The 15,307-nt window shown below is 35.5% G+C and overlaps 1 protein-coding gene across 1 annotated transcript in view; it reads right to left on the reverse strand.

The window, feature by feature from the left end:
* The window catches only part of CTSC (cathepsin C), a 135,037-nt gene that overhangs the window by 6,733 nt on the left and 112,997 nt on the right, over nt 1–15,307 (reverse strand). The window contains exons 3-5 of the mRNA XM_004683712.2: nt 7,806–7,972; nt 4,818–4,973; nt 2,448–2,563 (exon numbers count right to left, since the gene is read on the reverse strand). Coding sequence (XP_004683769.1) covers nt 2,448–2,563; nt 4,818–4,973; nt 7,806–7,972 — 439 coding nt within the window. The remainder of the gene's footprint in view (nt 1–2,447; nt 2,564–4,817; nt 4,974–7,805; nt 7,973–15,307) is intronic.

The following is a 15,307-nucleotide window of genomic DNA, read 5'->3' on the forward strand; positions in this document are numbered from 1 at the left end:
CTATCAACTTTTGACATGCATTACCTACTTGCTGCTTTCAAATAAGCACAGAAAATATATATGACAACGTAAGACATTTTAATCTCTTCTTTAACAATAACCTTTTAATTTCATTTTCCATTTACTTCTCAATTATATTAAAAGTTTTCTCATTACTAAACCAGCTTTGCAACAATATCCTTCCCAAGGGAAAAAAAAAAAAAGTATGAATGAATTGCAGGACCCATTCTTTGCAGAGTCTAAGAGTCCCAGTATAACTAGTACAAAGGAAATACAGAGAAGAGACAGAAGAGACCTTTCATGTCAGATGGAAAATAGGCACCTTGCTGACTGACTGCTGTAAATACCTCTCCAGCTCTATACCTTGAATATTCTGCAAGAATTCACCGAAGAACAAATCAAAGGTTTGGTTATGGATGAGAAGTGAGAGAGGCTAATTATAACCAAAAATTTTGGAAAAGAGAACAATTTCTCTTTGGATACTATTTCATTATAATCCCTTAGAAGAGCTCTAACATTATATTCCTTTAGAAGGTGCTGATCAAAATGTTTCCAAACAGCAATTTTATGGTAGCAATTATACTATATTTATCTTGAAAGTGACCTTAAAGTCATAAACCTAAATATTGCATAAATTATTTTACAATTCATTGTTGACTAAAATTTAGTACACCAAGATAATTTGCCTTTGAGTGCTACTAGCTGAGTTATTAAATCCCATATTGTATCAAATTTCTGAAAATAACTGGTAAAAAGAATAATAGTGATGTATTTGGGAAACAAGGACTATGTCCCCTACGCCTGATTTGTTAACATAGGTTAATACTAACAAAATAGGTCACATTCTAAGTTATAATGAAAGGAAAAGTCCTTATGCTGCACAAAAATTTACCAAAAATTTTAAATATCCACTTCTTGGATTCTTATAGTAATTAAGTCAGTCTTAAAATAAATAAACAAATCAATAAATAAAGAGACCAAATGAAGTTAGGAGTGGTGGGACAAAAAACGAATTTCAGCAAACCAACGTACGAAGGAGACAATTTTAATTGAGTGTGATTCTTTCTTTCTGCTCAAATCTTTCTTATTAGGATTACAACCAAATTTATCATATTTCCTTAACAATTTCACTAGCTAATTGAAATATCTATTTAGAAGGACACTGCTGAAATGCTTTACTCAGTTGCAGAGATCACCAAGAACTGACATGGATTATTAACGTCCATTGCCAAAGAAAAAATTCCTGGGCCCTGTAGATTCTCTCTCTTTTTTCCTTCCAGATAATATTCACTGAAGTTAAAGTTGGTTTACGTCATTTTGTTTTAGGGGTTATAGGTTATAAACTCCATAAATGTTATGTTTTCTCACCATGCTCACCACCAAAGCTCTAGTAATGATCTACCATGCTCTATAGACACCCCTTGCCCACCCACTCCCACACCATTACCTCCTCATCTGGTTGCCTCTATTTTGCAGTCAGATGTCAAGAGTTTGTTATTATGGTTTTGTTTTGTCTAACCCTTTGTTTTGTTTTTTTAATAGTCTATATATTGGGGCCCTCCCTGGTGGCGCAGCACTAAGCAAGCACTAAGAAGCACAGCACTAAGAAGCTTAAGCCACTTTCGCATGAGTTCGATTCCCGCCTGCCCCAGAGGAGATCCACATGGTGTGGCAGACCTCTCCTGACCTGCCCGCTGCTGCCCTCAGCAGTGTACTTCATCAATCTACCTGTTCTGTACCCCACTCTGTCTCTGGTGAATCCTCTCACCCTCCGCATCTCTGGCCTGTACCCCAGTTCTGTATGAATAAGTAAATCTTAAAAAAAAAATACTCTACATATTACTGAAACCATTTGGTATCCTTCTGATCTGCTTCACTTAGCTTTATTCTCTCCAGTTCCATCTATGTTATATCGAATGGCCAGTGTGCCAGTGTTCACCATTTTTTATATAGCTAAGTAGTAGCCCACTGAATGTAATTCCAAGTATGTCTTCTGTCCTTAGGCACTTAAATTTCTCCATAATTTGGCTGTAAATAGGGCTGTGGTGAACATAGGAGTACATACATCCCTTCAAATTAGTTTTTTTGTTTGTTTGTTTGCATTCTTGAGGAAGACTCCTTGCATGAGACAGAGTAGGGAGCAGGGTAGGCATATCATGAAGTACACTGCTGAAGAGAGCAGCAGACAAGACAGGAAAGGTTTGCTGCACCATGTGGATCACCTTCAGGACTGGGGATAAAACTCACAGTGAAGCTGCTGTGGCAAGCTTACAGTGCTGCAATATAACCCTTTGAGCCACCTAGGAGGGCTGTTCTCCATTTCTTCACTAAAGTATATCATCCCCATTTTATCTCTGTATTCCCAAAAACTACCCCAGAGACTGGAACATAATAATGTCTCAATAAATACTTCAAAATAAATTAATTAAAAGTCTTTTTTTTTTTACCTTGATTTCGAACAGGGCTAACAAAATTGGTGCCATGAACATCTCTCCAGTCCCAAGACCTTGGCAAACGTGAGCTCTTTTCCTGTATTTCAGCAGTCAGTGGTGCAGGTTTGGCTCTAGAACAGAAATATACATTTATCATTGCTTATAGTCATTCCTTTGAGAATGATTTCCTAACCTCTAATCTGTGATTTCAAATACCTGGCTAGCTAGGCACCATATTCAGACACAAAGAGCACATGTCCCACTGGTATTTCAGTGTGTCTATTAAACAATAATGTGTATAATATTATACATTGTGTCAATTGTACAACTGGTTGCATAAATGACTTTCATTATCCACTTCTTCAAGATATAATAATTGTTCCCTTTGAAATGACACTGTTCATTAGTGCATACTGAAAGCTATTTTCAGCTGTATTCTCTTAATTTTGACAGATTTTGGTTAAGAATGAAGACATGATAAGTTGAAGAAGAGCTGAAAAGGACAGAGAAAACAGAATTACAGATAGCTGACTCAGAAGATGGTGATGAAAGTGAGGTAGTATGATCATCCAGGTTATGCCAGGACAAAATGAAAGTAAGATGTAACAGTAGGAAAAAAAATTATAAAATAAACAAAAATCAACTCATGAATAGCAATTATGATCTTGAAAAATCAAAATACGTAACACATTACATACAGAAATATTAATTAATTTTTCATTAAGTCATTACTTAAGCTAGCAGGAACTTTACTATAAGCTGTATGTGACAGAGATTAATATGGAGGGTTTGAACATATCTCCCATTAAGCGTTAAGAGACATAACAAACTATAATTGACTCCTATTAAAATGGATAAATCATATCACTATTCAAAGGACTGTTATGAAAAGGCAATGCGATGATCAGTAAGAGTTTATTTAGAACAGTAGCGATTGCTGATAAGCTCTTCATAAATAGCAGCTACTGTTAGGTCTACTACCATCCTCATCCTCCCTGTCATTAACAGGACTAAACAAGATGCTAATGAACATTTAAGTGACTAGCACAAAAGAGGGAATGAGAAATGTTAACTTCCTCTTTTCTACTATTAAGGCATAGCATTTCTCAGTGATGTTCACAGACATGCAAAAACAGGACAACCACAGCTCAAGGGCATAAAAATGAAGTGCATGAAAGAGGAATGTGGGAGTTACCCTAATTATCTGTGTCAAGATTTTTTAAGAATTTGGTGAAAGGTCTGGACTCAGAGAAGTCCATAAACAAATTTCATCTAAAATGTCAGCAGCTTCAGGCTCCCTAAATCTCAAGTTAAGAGTCCCTCAGTTTCTGTTATGGATGCTAACAGAAAAATGCTACTGAAAACCAGTCAGTAAGACCACACTTCTGCTTCAATAGCTCCTATTTCAGTTAATTCCATTTCATCTTAAAATCTTCATGGAGCCTCAGCCTTAAAAGCATCTCTCCGTAGAGCTATTCCTACTCCAAGACAAAGGTGCTTGGGTGCAGTAGGAAAAACTGCAAAATATATGAGTCTCTTGGGATCATGGCACATGATACATGACAAAGCAGTAATATGTGACCTCAAATCTTCAAATAAGAGCCCCAGTCTCTCTAAACTCAAAGCTAATGACACAGCCTCTGCCTGGTATTTTGGGTGTTTTACTGAACACTTTATCTCGGTCCCTTCATAGTTTTTTAAAAGATTTCATTTAGATTGAAAAAGAAATTAGACAAGAGGTAGTAAGGCAACTGACAAAGTGACAGTGGTATGTTGACAAATACAGGATATTTGTTGTTGTTGGAATCCAAAATAGAGAGGATTTTGAGAATGTATAGGCAGCAAACTGATCATTATTGTAGGCAAAATGAGACCTATTTGAAACAAAGAATGTGGCATAAGTGGAGGAAAAATGAAAGTGTTTAGTGTCACATTGTTTGAAAGCAGGTCATGGTAGTAGATATAGCTAGTCATATTTAGATGGTTTTAGTTACGAGACTATCTTTATTCTTTAAACATTAGATAGAACACAAAGCTGAATATAGGAACATGAAGTAGACAGTATTTCATAAAGTACCAAGAATGTGAACAAGGATAAAAAAAAACCAAAAAGATAGGAGGGAGGAGGCTGACAATGGAGAAGGGAGTAGTGGCAGATGCGGTGGAAGTAAAACCCATACATTGGACTGGGAAAGCATTAGAATTATATCTGACTAAAATTATATATGACTAGGACTGGGGAATGGTCAGAAAAATGTTAACATAAAAGTTTAATTTGGGATAACCAACAAAATGGTGGGCATCCTAGGAGCAGCTGATTGGAAGGAAAGGCAGAGGGCATTGGATAAAATATTTCTACCAGTGAAAATAAATATGCTATATTACCTTGGGGTTCTTCGGTTTTGGCCACCACTTCTCCTAATCATCTCTCTCAGGGTTAGAGTCTCATATTCCGGGTATGTGGTTGCAGTCCAAGACTTCTGAATAGTATTAATGGCATTCACAAAATTGGGGTTATATTTATAGAGCCTGTTAGAATACCTGTTATAAAAGTAGGATAGTTACAGGTAGACTCTTTACTGATGCAAATAGACCACATTAAGACAGGCAGTCTTATAACCTGGGCCTAAATGCAAAGTGGTCTAATCTATCAGGGAAGCAAATATATCAATAGCCTAGAATGGGACTCTCTCCTATGAAAATAACAGTTTATGTTCACTAAGTTATGAACAAGAATGTTCAATGAAACTATTTTTACAGCAAGCATAGATTATAAACATGTTAAATAATGTCCTAAGAAAAGAGTTATCTAAATAAATAATGGTACTTCATTCATATTGCCTATTCAGTAAAAATGTAAGTTATTAACCATATGGAAGCATGTTCAACTCTATTAAGTAAAAATCCAAGATATCAAATAAATTAATACAAGATTAACCAATTTTTCTAAGTATATATGTACTTATATACTTCAGACTATTAGTATGTTTTTAAAATAACAGCCATGGTTATCTCTGAGAAATGGCATCAAATCACCACCTTCCCACAAAACCCTGTAATTTCTAGAAAACATCTTTAAATTTTTGTAATGAAAATAAAGGGGAGGGAAGCAGAAACCATATACAATATAAATATAATGTGGCAAGTATTATAACTCTGATGAAGTATCATATAGTGTACCATATATATATATATGTATACATAGATAATTTTAAATCTGCATTATGCAAAAATTAATTATTTCATATGGTATTCTTGTTTATACCCTTGATATACAAAATGTGCTTCTTGAATCAGTATGAGCAGCAACACCTGGAATCTTGCTGGAAATGTAGACTTTAAGTACCCAACTCAGATCACATGAATCAGAATCTATATTTTAACAATATTCCCCAAATGATTCACAACACATTAAAATTTGAAAAGCACTGATTTATATGACATCAATTGCTTAGATACATATGTAAATAAACCTAACAAACATGTTTACAAAGCAAAAAAATGAGGTAGTTGATTATCATTTAATACAAATCTGCACCACACCTATGTGCCTGATATTAAGAATTATTGAACTTAACCATGTTATTTCCTCCAAAAAGATTTAAAAAATTCTAAAAAAATGAGGTGGATGTTTGATGATGGGACACCCAAGGGAATTGCAATTGAGATGGAAAAATGCACATAAATATGTAAAAATAAATTATTATAAAAAAAAAGATGAGGTGGCTGATGTGTGGACTCCTGTTAATATTCAATTATGCAAGGAAGATATACCAAACCTGAACAACATATTAGGCATAATTCACCACATTTTTAATTTAATGTTTAGAAAAGAATATTTAGATATAGTCAAAGTACCTGGGAACACTGAGAATAGTGAAAATGCATGACCACATTTATGTTTTTCATCGAAGTTCTTTCCCACTTGTAAAGTGGAAAGCCAGAGATGTACCTTCACTAAATATATTATAAATCTTTATCATATTTTTGATATTACTTACCCAACAACAAGAAGTTACAAAACAAGTTAATTGTTCAATAGACAAATGTTAATCTTGAAATAATGTTTTCCAGGAAGAGTCACTGTTTCATTGACTAGAAGTATTTGAGAAGCAGTTACTCGCCCTACTTCTCATGGCTGTAACCTCTGGTGAAGCATCACGTGCTGCTATATGTATCAGTGATGACAAGGTAGTTTGGAGATCCAAGAAGATCAGAGTTAAGATGTCTTAACATGGGAAATAGCTTACTAAGACAGAAAGAGACCCTGAAGGCAATCTGATCCTAAACACTCACTTTACAGGTCAGACAACATGGGTTCTGAGCACTCCAGTTAGTAGATAATCCACTAAATAAGGCAAAGTTTGAAATACCAAAGTGGAACAACAGTACATAATGTATTCTAAAGGACAGGGTACAAATGGAATGGCTTAATAGGAAATGTGTTGCTTAAGGATCAAGACAAAAAAAGTAATTTTAAATTTAAGTTGAAAATGGACGGGATGAATTAGCTTCGTTTTAGTTAGCACTTCTCCAGAGATATCACTTGTCCTCTTGAAACACAATTCCTCCATCAGTTTGTTGCAGAGTTGTTCACAGCCACTGTGACATTTTTTTTCCAGTTTCACAAATAAATAAAACAGGCATCAGTGCTAGCAATGTTTACCTTTTCCCCAAAAATTAAGTTTTAAGTCTCTTGTGTCTCTTGTTTGTGTGGATCACAGTTATTCAAAGTGAAGCTAACTAAACAAAAAGTAACCAAAATTCTCAAAGCTGAATTGGGTCATCCCAAAATTCAAAAGTTCAAGTTCTAACCTCCAGTTCCTCAGAAAGTGACTAAATTTGGTGGCAGGGCTTTTATAGAGGGAGATTAAGGTACAATGAGGTAAAGTGGGTGGGTCCTAGTTTAAAGACTGGTGTTCTTATAAGAAAGAGATTAGGACACAATTAGGACCATGTAAGGACGTGGTGAAAGAGGACCATCTACAAGTCAAGGAGAAACTTCAGCAGAAACCAAATCTGCTGACACCTCGATTTTAGCTTCCAGAAAAGTGATTAAAATTTTTGTTGGTTAAATCATAAGTCTGTGGTACTTTGCTAGCAACCCAATACAATATATAAATATTGTTTAATTTCAGCAATATGTTGCCTTGTTTAAAATTTGTGTTCAAAGATCACTGCTTGTACTTTTTGCCACCTAAACACAAGTCTCTACAAGGACTATGTTGCAACATGTTATAATATCATGGCTAATGTTTCTAAGTCAGATAAATTTTATACAATCAAAACAAAATTTAGAGAATTAGTATAGACACATACTTGATACATATTATATGAAATAGCTAAATAAATTTTCCATTTGTGACAACTCACTTTTCCTGGAGAGTGTCAGGATGTGCTGTGTTCACGTTCACATTCTCTGAGGTCATTCCCACCTTTCTTCCGGTGAAACAAGCCCAGTTCCGACCCAGAACGTCATGCACCCATCCAGGCATTGTCTCGTGGCAATAGCTCTTTACCTGGCTACCCTCTTGTTTATACTACAATCAAATAAAAAGAAAAACGGTCAAGCATTCTATGTTCAACAGTCAGGTTTATCACTTTGCATCCCATTCACAGTAAAGACGTAAAGGCATCCCTTTTCCATTTTACCTTGGGGGCTAGTCTGTGCCAGCCAAAACATAAACTTCACTCTGAGGTGTTATATTCTGAGAGTTTTTATAGAAAAAGAAAGAAAAATAAAATTTCCTATGGTTCGTATTGTTGATTACTAACAAGAAAACTTCTGGAAATGAAAGGCAAGGAAAGAAACTAACATTTTAGAGCTGCAAGTTCTTAGGCATTTTACAAAAGTTAATTAATTAATCCTCACAAGGCATGAGGAGAGGCTCAGGTGCATTTTACCAGATAGCACATGGAGGCTCAGCTCTGAGATGACTGAATCCTATCTAAGATAACAGAGCTATTAAGGGCAGAGCCATAACCCTTCTCAGAGAAGATATACACCAGCAAACTGGAAGAGCAAGTGATGGAGAATGTCTACAGAACTAAACAAGATCCTCTCATCTGTCAATCTCCCAATTTGTTTGTATAGTCTGATCATGAAAAAAAATGAAAGGAACCTGATTATTAAATAATCTCTGCTTTATTTCACTAACATGACTTTTTTTTTAAGATTTATTTATTTATTTATGCATACAGAACTGGGGTACAGGCCAGACGTGCAGAGGGGTAAGAGGATTCACCAGAGGCAGAGTGGGGCACAGAACAGGCTGACTGAAAAAGTACACTGCTGAGAGGAGCAGCCCGTGGGTCAGGAGAGGTCTGCCACGCCATGTGAGTCACCTCCTGGGTGGGCGGGGATTGAACTCACACGGAAGTGGCTTTAGCTTCTTAGTGCTGTGCTTTAACCAGCTGCTCTATCAGGAAGGGCTCCATTTTGTTTCAATTGTAATTTTGTGAACAGCTATAAAGTGACAGATCCAGGATCAATTTCAGATACTTTGAGTCCAGGGACTAAAAACCCTCATGGAGAAGGAACACATTATCTAGAATGGGACTGCAGAGTGTGGGAAGAGAAAAGGAAAAACTTCAGCTAAATTTCGATGAGGAGGCACTTAGGAACAGACAATTTCATGCACTGAATCAAGGCTATAAACTAGTGTGACTTTGGACAAGGTTCTACTAGGCTTTAGTTTTCCTATTTACAAAATAAGGAGACTAGACCAAAAAATCAAAGGTATATAACCTATTAATGATTTTATGAACAGGGATTGGTGCATGTTTTCTTGGAAAGTCACAAAGTAAATAATTTAGGCTTTACAGGCTAGGAGGTCTGTTATAGCTATTCAACTCTGCTACTGGTAGCATACATGCCTTCAAATCAGCACAAGAGTCAGCTGTGTTTTAACATTTTTCTTTGCAAAAGTACATAGGTTTGTTTTGATTCACAGGTTATATAGTTGGTTCACTCCTCATAAAACTAATGAATTTTACTTCATCCGTGTGCATGAGTTAGCACATTTCATTTCTTAAGGACCATATAGCAAATGTTTTAACATGTGCAGGCTTTAAGTCTATGTCACAGTCAGTCAAGTCTGCCACTGCAATTAAAAGTTACATACGGGGCACTTCCTGGTGGTGCAGCGGGTTAAAGCACAGCACTAAGAAACTAAAGCCACTTCAGCATGAGTTAGAACACCAGCCCTGGAGATGATCCACACATGGCAAAGCAGACCTCTCCTGACCTACCCACTGCACCTCTCAGCGGTGTACTTCACCAGTCGGCCTGTTCTGCTCCCACTCTGTCTCTGGGGAATACTCTCACTGCCTTTGTACCTCTCTGGCCTGTACCCCAGTTCTGTGTTAATAAATAAATAAATATTTAAAAAAATAATAATAAAAGAAAAAGTTAAATAGGGAATAAATGAACACTATGTTTTAATAAAACTTTATGTACAAGAACAGGCCTGTCACTGCAGACTCCAAGTTTAGAGGAATGTGTGGTAGGCCAAACTACACTAAAAACAAAATCACTTTATTGAAATCTGACTCACTTGGAATTCAAATCATATTTAGGGGTAATAGTGTATGGCCTTAGAATACAGAAGGATTAGACTAAATTCCAGGATCCGTACCCACTAAGCTCTGTAGTACAGTATAAATTAAGTTACTCTAAGCTACTCAGATGTACAGCTTACTTCTAATTTGGTGATTCCTGACACCATGAAGCCTGTCTTCACCAGCACACACTCAGCTGATTATGCCACATAGCCCTGATAAACCCCACTCCGGAGAAGGGACACTGGATTAAAAGCCAAGGATATGATGAGGGTATGTTGTGTGAAAACTAATAACATTTATTTTTAGTTTTGCTTAACCATAAGAAAAATGCTATTTTTACCTATCAAAAATATAAAAAAAAAAGTCTAATATTGAATAAACTTCATATATATTGAGAACAAAACTCTTTAGTGTTCTGTTATTATATAGCATTAGAATGATAACAGGGCTTCTATGGGAAACCCTGGGGCAGGATTCTTTAAACAGGTTGGGGCAGACTTCTTGCTTGAGAGCAAACTGTGCCTACTGTGTGTACCCTGTCTGTAGCAGCAACAGAATCGAGTAGTTGCTGCATACATTGCACAGCCCAAGTCATTTACATCTCACCCTGTAAAAAAAGAAGTGCTGATCCCTCCCTTAATAGAAAATAAAACCAACACTATATTAAGAGGGAAAAATTACCAGAATAGTACTTTAGTTGAATATGCAAATTTTCTATGAAATATGTTTTTCATAAAATGGAAATGAAAAGAAAATGTATCTCTGACTGGGATTTATTTCATTACAAAATGGAAATTTCTAAACACATCTGGTAAAATTAAATAACTTTAAAAGCTATTCTCATTTCTTATGATGAGAATCCTAGTCTAAGTCCTACAATGATGGATGGTCCAGGTGCTGTTAGAAGCTTCTAAGTTTGATCTGCCAGGGATTATAATTGCACCTTTTGAAAAATCAACTGCACAATGAATTTTGAATTATACAAAGACCTTTCAAACATTTATCAAATATTGGTAGTTCACATATTATTTCCCAAGCATCATGTAAAGTACATGTATCTACAAATGTAGTGATGTGGCCCCAGGGCTTGAAATGTTCAGAATTCAATGACAAACAAATCTGTAAATACTCATTTAAATACTCATTACAACATGTGGTTCACCAAGCTAATGATGCCTAGATATGCTGAGAAATCTCCCCATTGAAGCAGACAAAATAACTTTTCTCAACATATGAAGACAGGGACATTCAAATTAGAAGAAATAGGCGCCATGTTTCTCATCAGTGTGCCTTTGCTTACTCAACAGGCACAACTATGCCAGAGTTAGATGTCTGGTGGCTAGACCCAATGAACCCCTGGAGCATGATTGATTTTGCTTCAGTCTTTCATCATTTTTTTTCAAGGTGTCTACACTTCTATTAGCATTACAGAGCTGTAGAGCCTTAACATTTACTACCATTCCATGTTTAAAGAACATTTTGCAGATTACTTATATATCTTAAAGGCTCAAGAAAACATGAGACAAATGAGACAATATGGTGTCAGGACCAAAAAAAAAAAAAAATAAAAAAAAAAAAGACACCTAACTGATTTCTTTATAAACCAGACTTCCATTCTTCCATCCAAGAATGGCTTGGTGCACATACACACACACACACACACACACACACACTGGGAAATGTGTGTGTGTGTATATATATAAAGGAGAAAACCCTTATACGGAGACGGAGGTAACTAGCAACCATGCAGCATAGACTTAAAACTCAATTTGCAGGTCCTCCCTGGTGATGCAGCAGGTTAAAACACAGCACTAAGAAGCTAAAGCCACTTAAGCATGAGTTCGATCCACACCTGCCCCAGAGGTGACCCAACTGGCACAGCAGACCTCTCCTGGGGTCGCTGCTCCCCTCAGCAATGTCCTTGTCAATCTGCCTGCCCTGCTCACCACTGTCTCTGGTGAATCTGCTCCTGCACTTCTGGCCTATACTCCAGTTCTGGATGCACAAATAAATAAATCTTTAAAAAAAAAAAAAAAACTGAATTTGCAAAGGGTTTCCATCTGCCTTACACTGACTCCTTGGGATAACAAATAGGCATTATTCTTCTCAATGAAATAACAGAAAAGCAACTCTGCAAAGGTTAATGGAAAATTCAGATGGCATTCACATGTTACCAGGATCATATTGTATCCACTTTTTTAATGAATGCTGCAGTTTAATGGACACTTATGAGCATGTTCAAATTATTGCCCAAGGCCCTTTAAAGGCTGCCAACATTCTCTAGCAGCCCAACTGGTCTTTTTGCCATTGCTGTCTTGTATACTTCAGTCCTTATACCAGTTTTGGCAAGGGATTTCCACTTTGTATGTGGTATTCAGGCTTGATTGCCTAGATTGGATCACTTTCTAGCTATACTATCCTCTTTGTATATTTGGTGTCATCTTCTATAAAATAAAGATGATAATGGACTTCGTATAGATTGTGTTTGAGATGAAAAAATCCATTTAATGCTCACAACAGTCTATGAAGTGTTGTTTTTCTTTTTCTATAAAATCATAAGCACTATGAGAACAAGAAGTTTTGTCTCAGTAATTAGGAAACTGGAACTAGGAAGCAATTAGTTACTGAAGGAATGAATGAGTGAACAATGGAAGAGTATGCAGAATAAATATAATGCCATATATCAACAAAAACAGAAGCAATTCAACAGGTAAGAAGTCTATAATCTGGTGCTACCAGGATCTCAGGGACACAACCCTGACTTAGCGTATAACTTCAGTAAAGTCCGTTTCTCTCTCCAAACCTTCATTTACCTGTTTGTAAATTTCTGTTTACCTAGAAGTTCCCCAAACACCATAATCTTCCTAAGTGCACAGCCCTTTTATCTTTAGGTTTCATATTTAATATGCACAAAGCCAGGTAGATAGTTCATAACTCTGACACATGCTTGCTTATATACAATATTTACATATTCTAAAGTATCCTAAATAATCTCAACCAAATATAACTGTTTTGTTGTTAAAATTCAAGCAAATATTCTATGGAAAATATCCACTTGTATACTGTCTCTGGAACATTAAATGGATATAATTATTTACCATTTATTTATTTTTTTTATTCTTTAGTTTTCCCAATTTAAAATAATTTCTCAAAAACTTGAAATGACTGTCTGTAAGGTAAAGCAAAGACATACAACCATTGAGAAAATGCACTATAACTCTGTATAAAAGCAGCATTTCCTATTCTAGTAGTTAAGAACTCAGTACCTTAACTTTGGAGTAGCGCATGTACCTGTTATTTACTTGGTTTGAATGCCTTTGGGGTATACCATTTTTCCTGCTATTGTGATTTTTCACATTAATGCCAATTAAGAAGTTGCCAAAACAAAAACCTCTCAGACTGTAAAAAACAAAATGGTGGTTACCAATAAGGCACAATAGAGGAGAAGGCAAATTAGACAAAGGGCATTTGCTGTATGGTGGGGAAATGAAAACTAGATTTTTGTTGGTAATGTACATTAAAAAAAAGGTTTTGACAATATCCAGCTTAAAATTGTCACTGAAATTTTATTTATCCTGTTTTCATTTACGCCATGTATGTGAACATCATGAATCCATGGTGGTTGCGGTGGTCTTTTCCTGCTTCTATTTATGTTGCAAGAACAGCAGAACAGGCTTACAAAACAATGGGACAAAAACACCTCTACCTATTGTAGATAAGGGAAAAAATTGGTCTTATAAGTTGATTAGTTGTGTTCAGAGTGCAGCCACAGAAGTGTCTTCTGTCCTGAAAGTTGACCTCTTATTGCCCAGGACAAAAAAAAAAAAAGCCATAGAAGAGGAAATTAAGAAGCCTGACTCACTGACAATCTATCTCAAAATAAAAGACTGCTAAATTTAATTGCAATTTTGGACCCAAATTCTATTTACACTAAATGTAACCAATTATTATTATTATTATTATTATTATTATTATTATCACATTTTTGTCTTTTCACATTTTCGTTGTCTCTAATGTAAACCCCTTCTTCTTGAGTGTTTTTTTTTTTTCCTTTTTTCTCCTGCCTCCTTGCTCATCAACCTACAATAAACCCCATGTTCCAAACACAGGTATTTCAGTGTTCTGATCTTAGCTGAGTTTACAAGCCAGAGTTTGAAAATTTGTGAACAATCAGACTCAAGACTGTTTTGCACAGTTGGAGTAACTTAAATTACTATTCATTTATGCCAACTCCCATTTTAACAGATAATTTCCATAAAATCTGAACAGTGTTCAAAGACCTTCCATTTAGGCTTCTAAAACTGCTATGATTCAGTAACTACCCATTTGCTTCTTCAAGATTATATTAGGTCACCAAATAGTCTCAAAAACTCCTTTCTTCAATTGTTACTCCTTTTATCAACAATCCAATTAGACCAACCTAGAAATATTAAACAATATTAAAAATACCCTAACCAATGTGAAAATGCATAGGTTCGGATATCTTGTTACTACTTATATTACTTATCCCAAATCTGTTACTCAACTGCTTTTGATTCTGAGCAGGGAAAATCATTTGTACCTTTTTCTACTATTTGCCTGATAAACAATATATGAAGCAAATACTGGATTCTGACTTCATGTAATAAACTGGCAGGAAGACAAACAGTTTTCTAAAAAGGACTTTGCCCAGTCTGCTACTTATCTTTTATATAATGTGAAGCAAGTTATAGCTAGTCTCAATTTCTTCATCTAGCAATGGGAGTATTACCAACTCAACTACCTTCCTCTAAAGAATTAAAAAAAAGGAAAATTGGAAAACTTACAAAACACTAAATAACAACATAAACTACGATCTGCTAACCCTGGAGATACACAACTATTTAAAACTTCATAAATGCCATCAAGGAATTTACACACTAGCCAAAATTGTCAACAGAGCGGTTAAAATGGGTTATACAGTGGTTTCCACGATGAAAACATGATCCATCAGAATACTGGAGATACATAATTGCAATTTTTATTTGTATTTGTAACACTGCAATAAACTTAAAAAGCAACATTCTCCTTTGTCAAGCATACAAAGAGGGATGATATCTGTTCTTGGTTCCAATATCTGATGTTCACCACTAATATACAGCATGCAACCTACAGCATGGTTAGGACAGTTTTTTTCACACACCTATGCCTGATTAAACTAACTTGTACATGTAGATTAAACTAACTTGTACCTGATTTAAGTAAGTTTCACAAAACATTAAGTAATAAAAAGTTGTTTTAAATAATACTTGCAAAGAAACCTAGATTTGCAATTTCTAGTAACAAAACTATAC

The sequence above is a fragment of the Condylura cristata genome, unplaced genomic scaffold (genome assembly GCF_000260355.1).
Source record: "Condylura cristata isolate star-nosed mole 26May11 unplaced genomic scaffold, ConCri1.0 scaffold00015, whole genome shotgun sequence".
Lineage (NCBI taxonomy): Eukaryota > Metazoa > Chordata > Mammalia > Eulipotyphla > Talpidae > Condylura > Condylura cristata.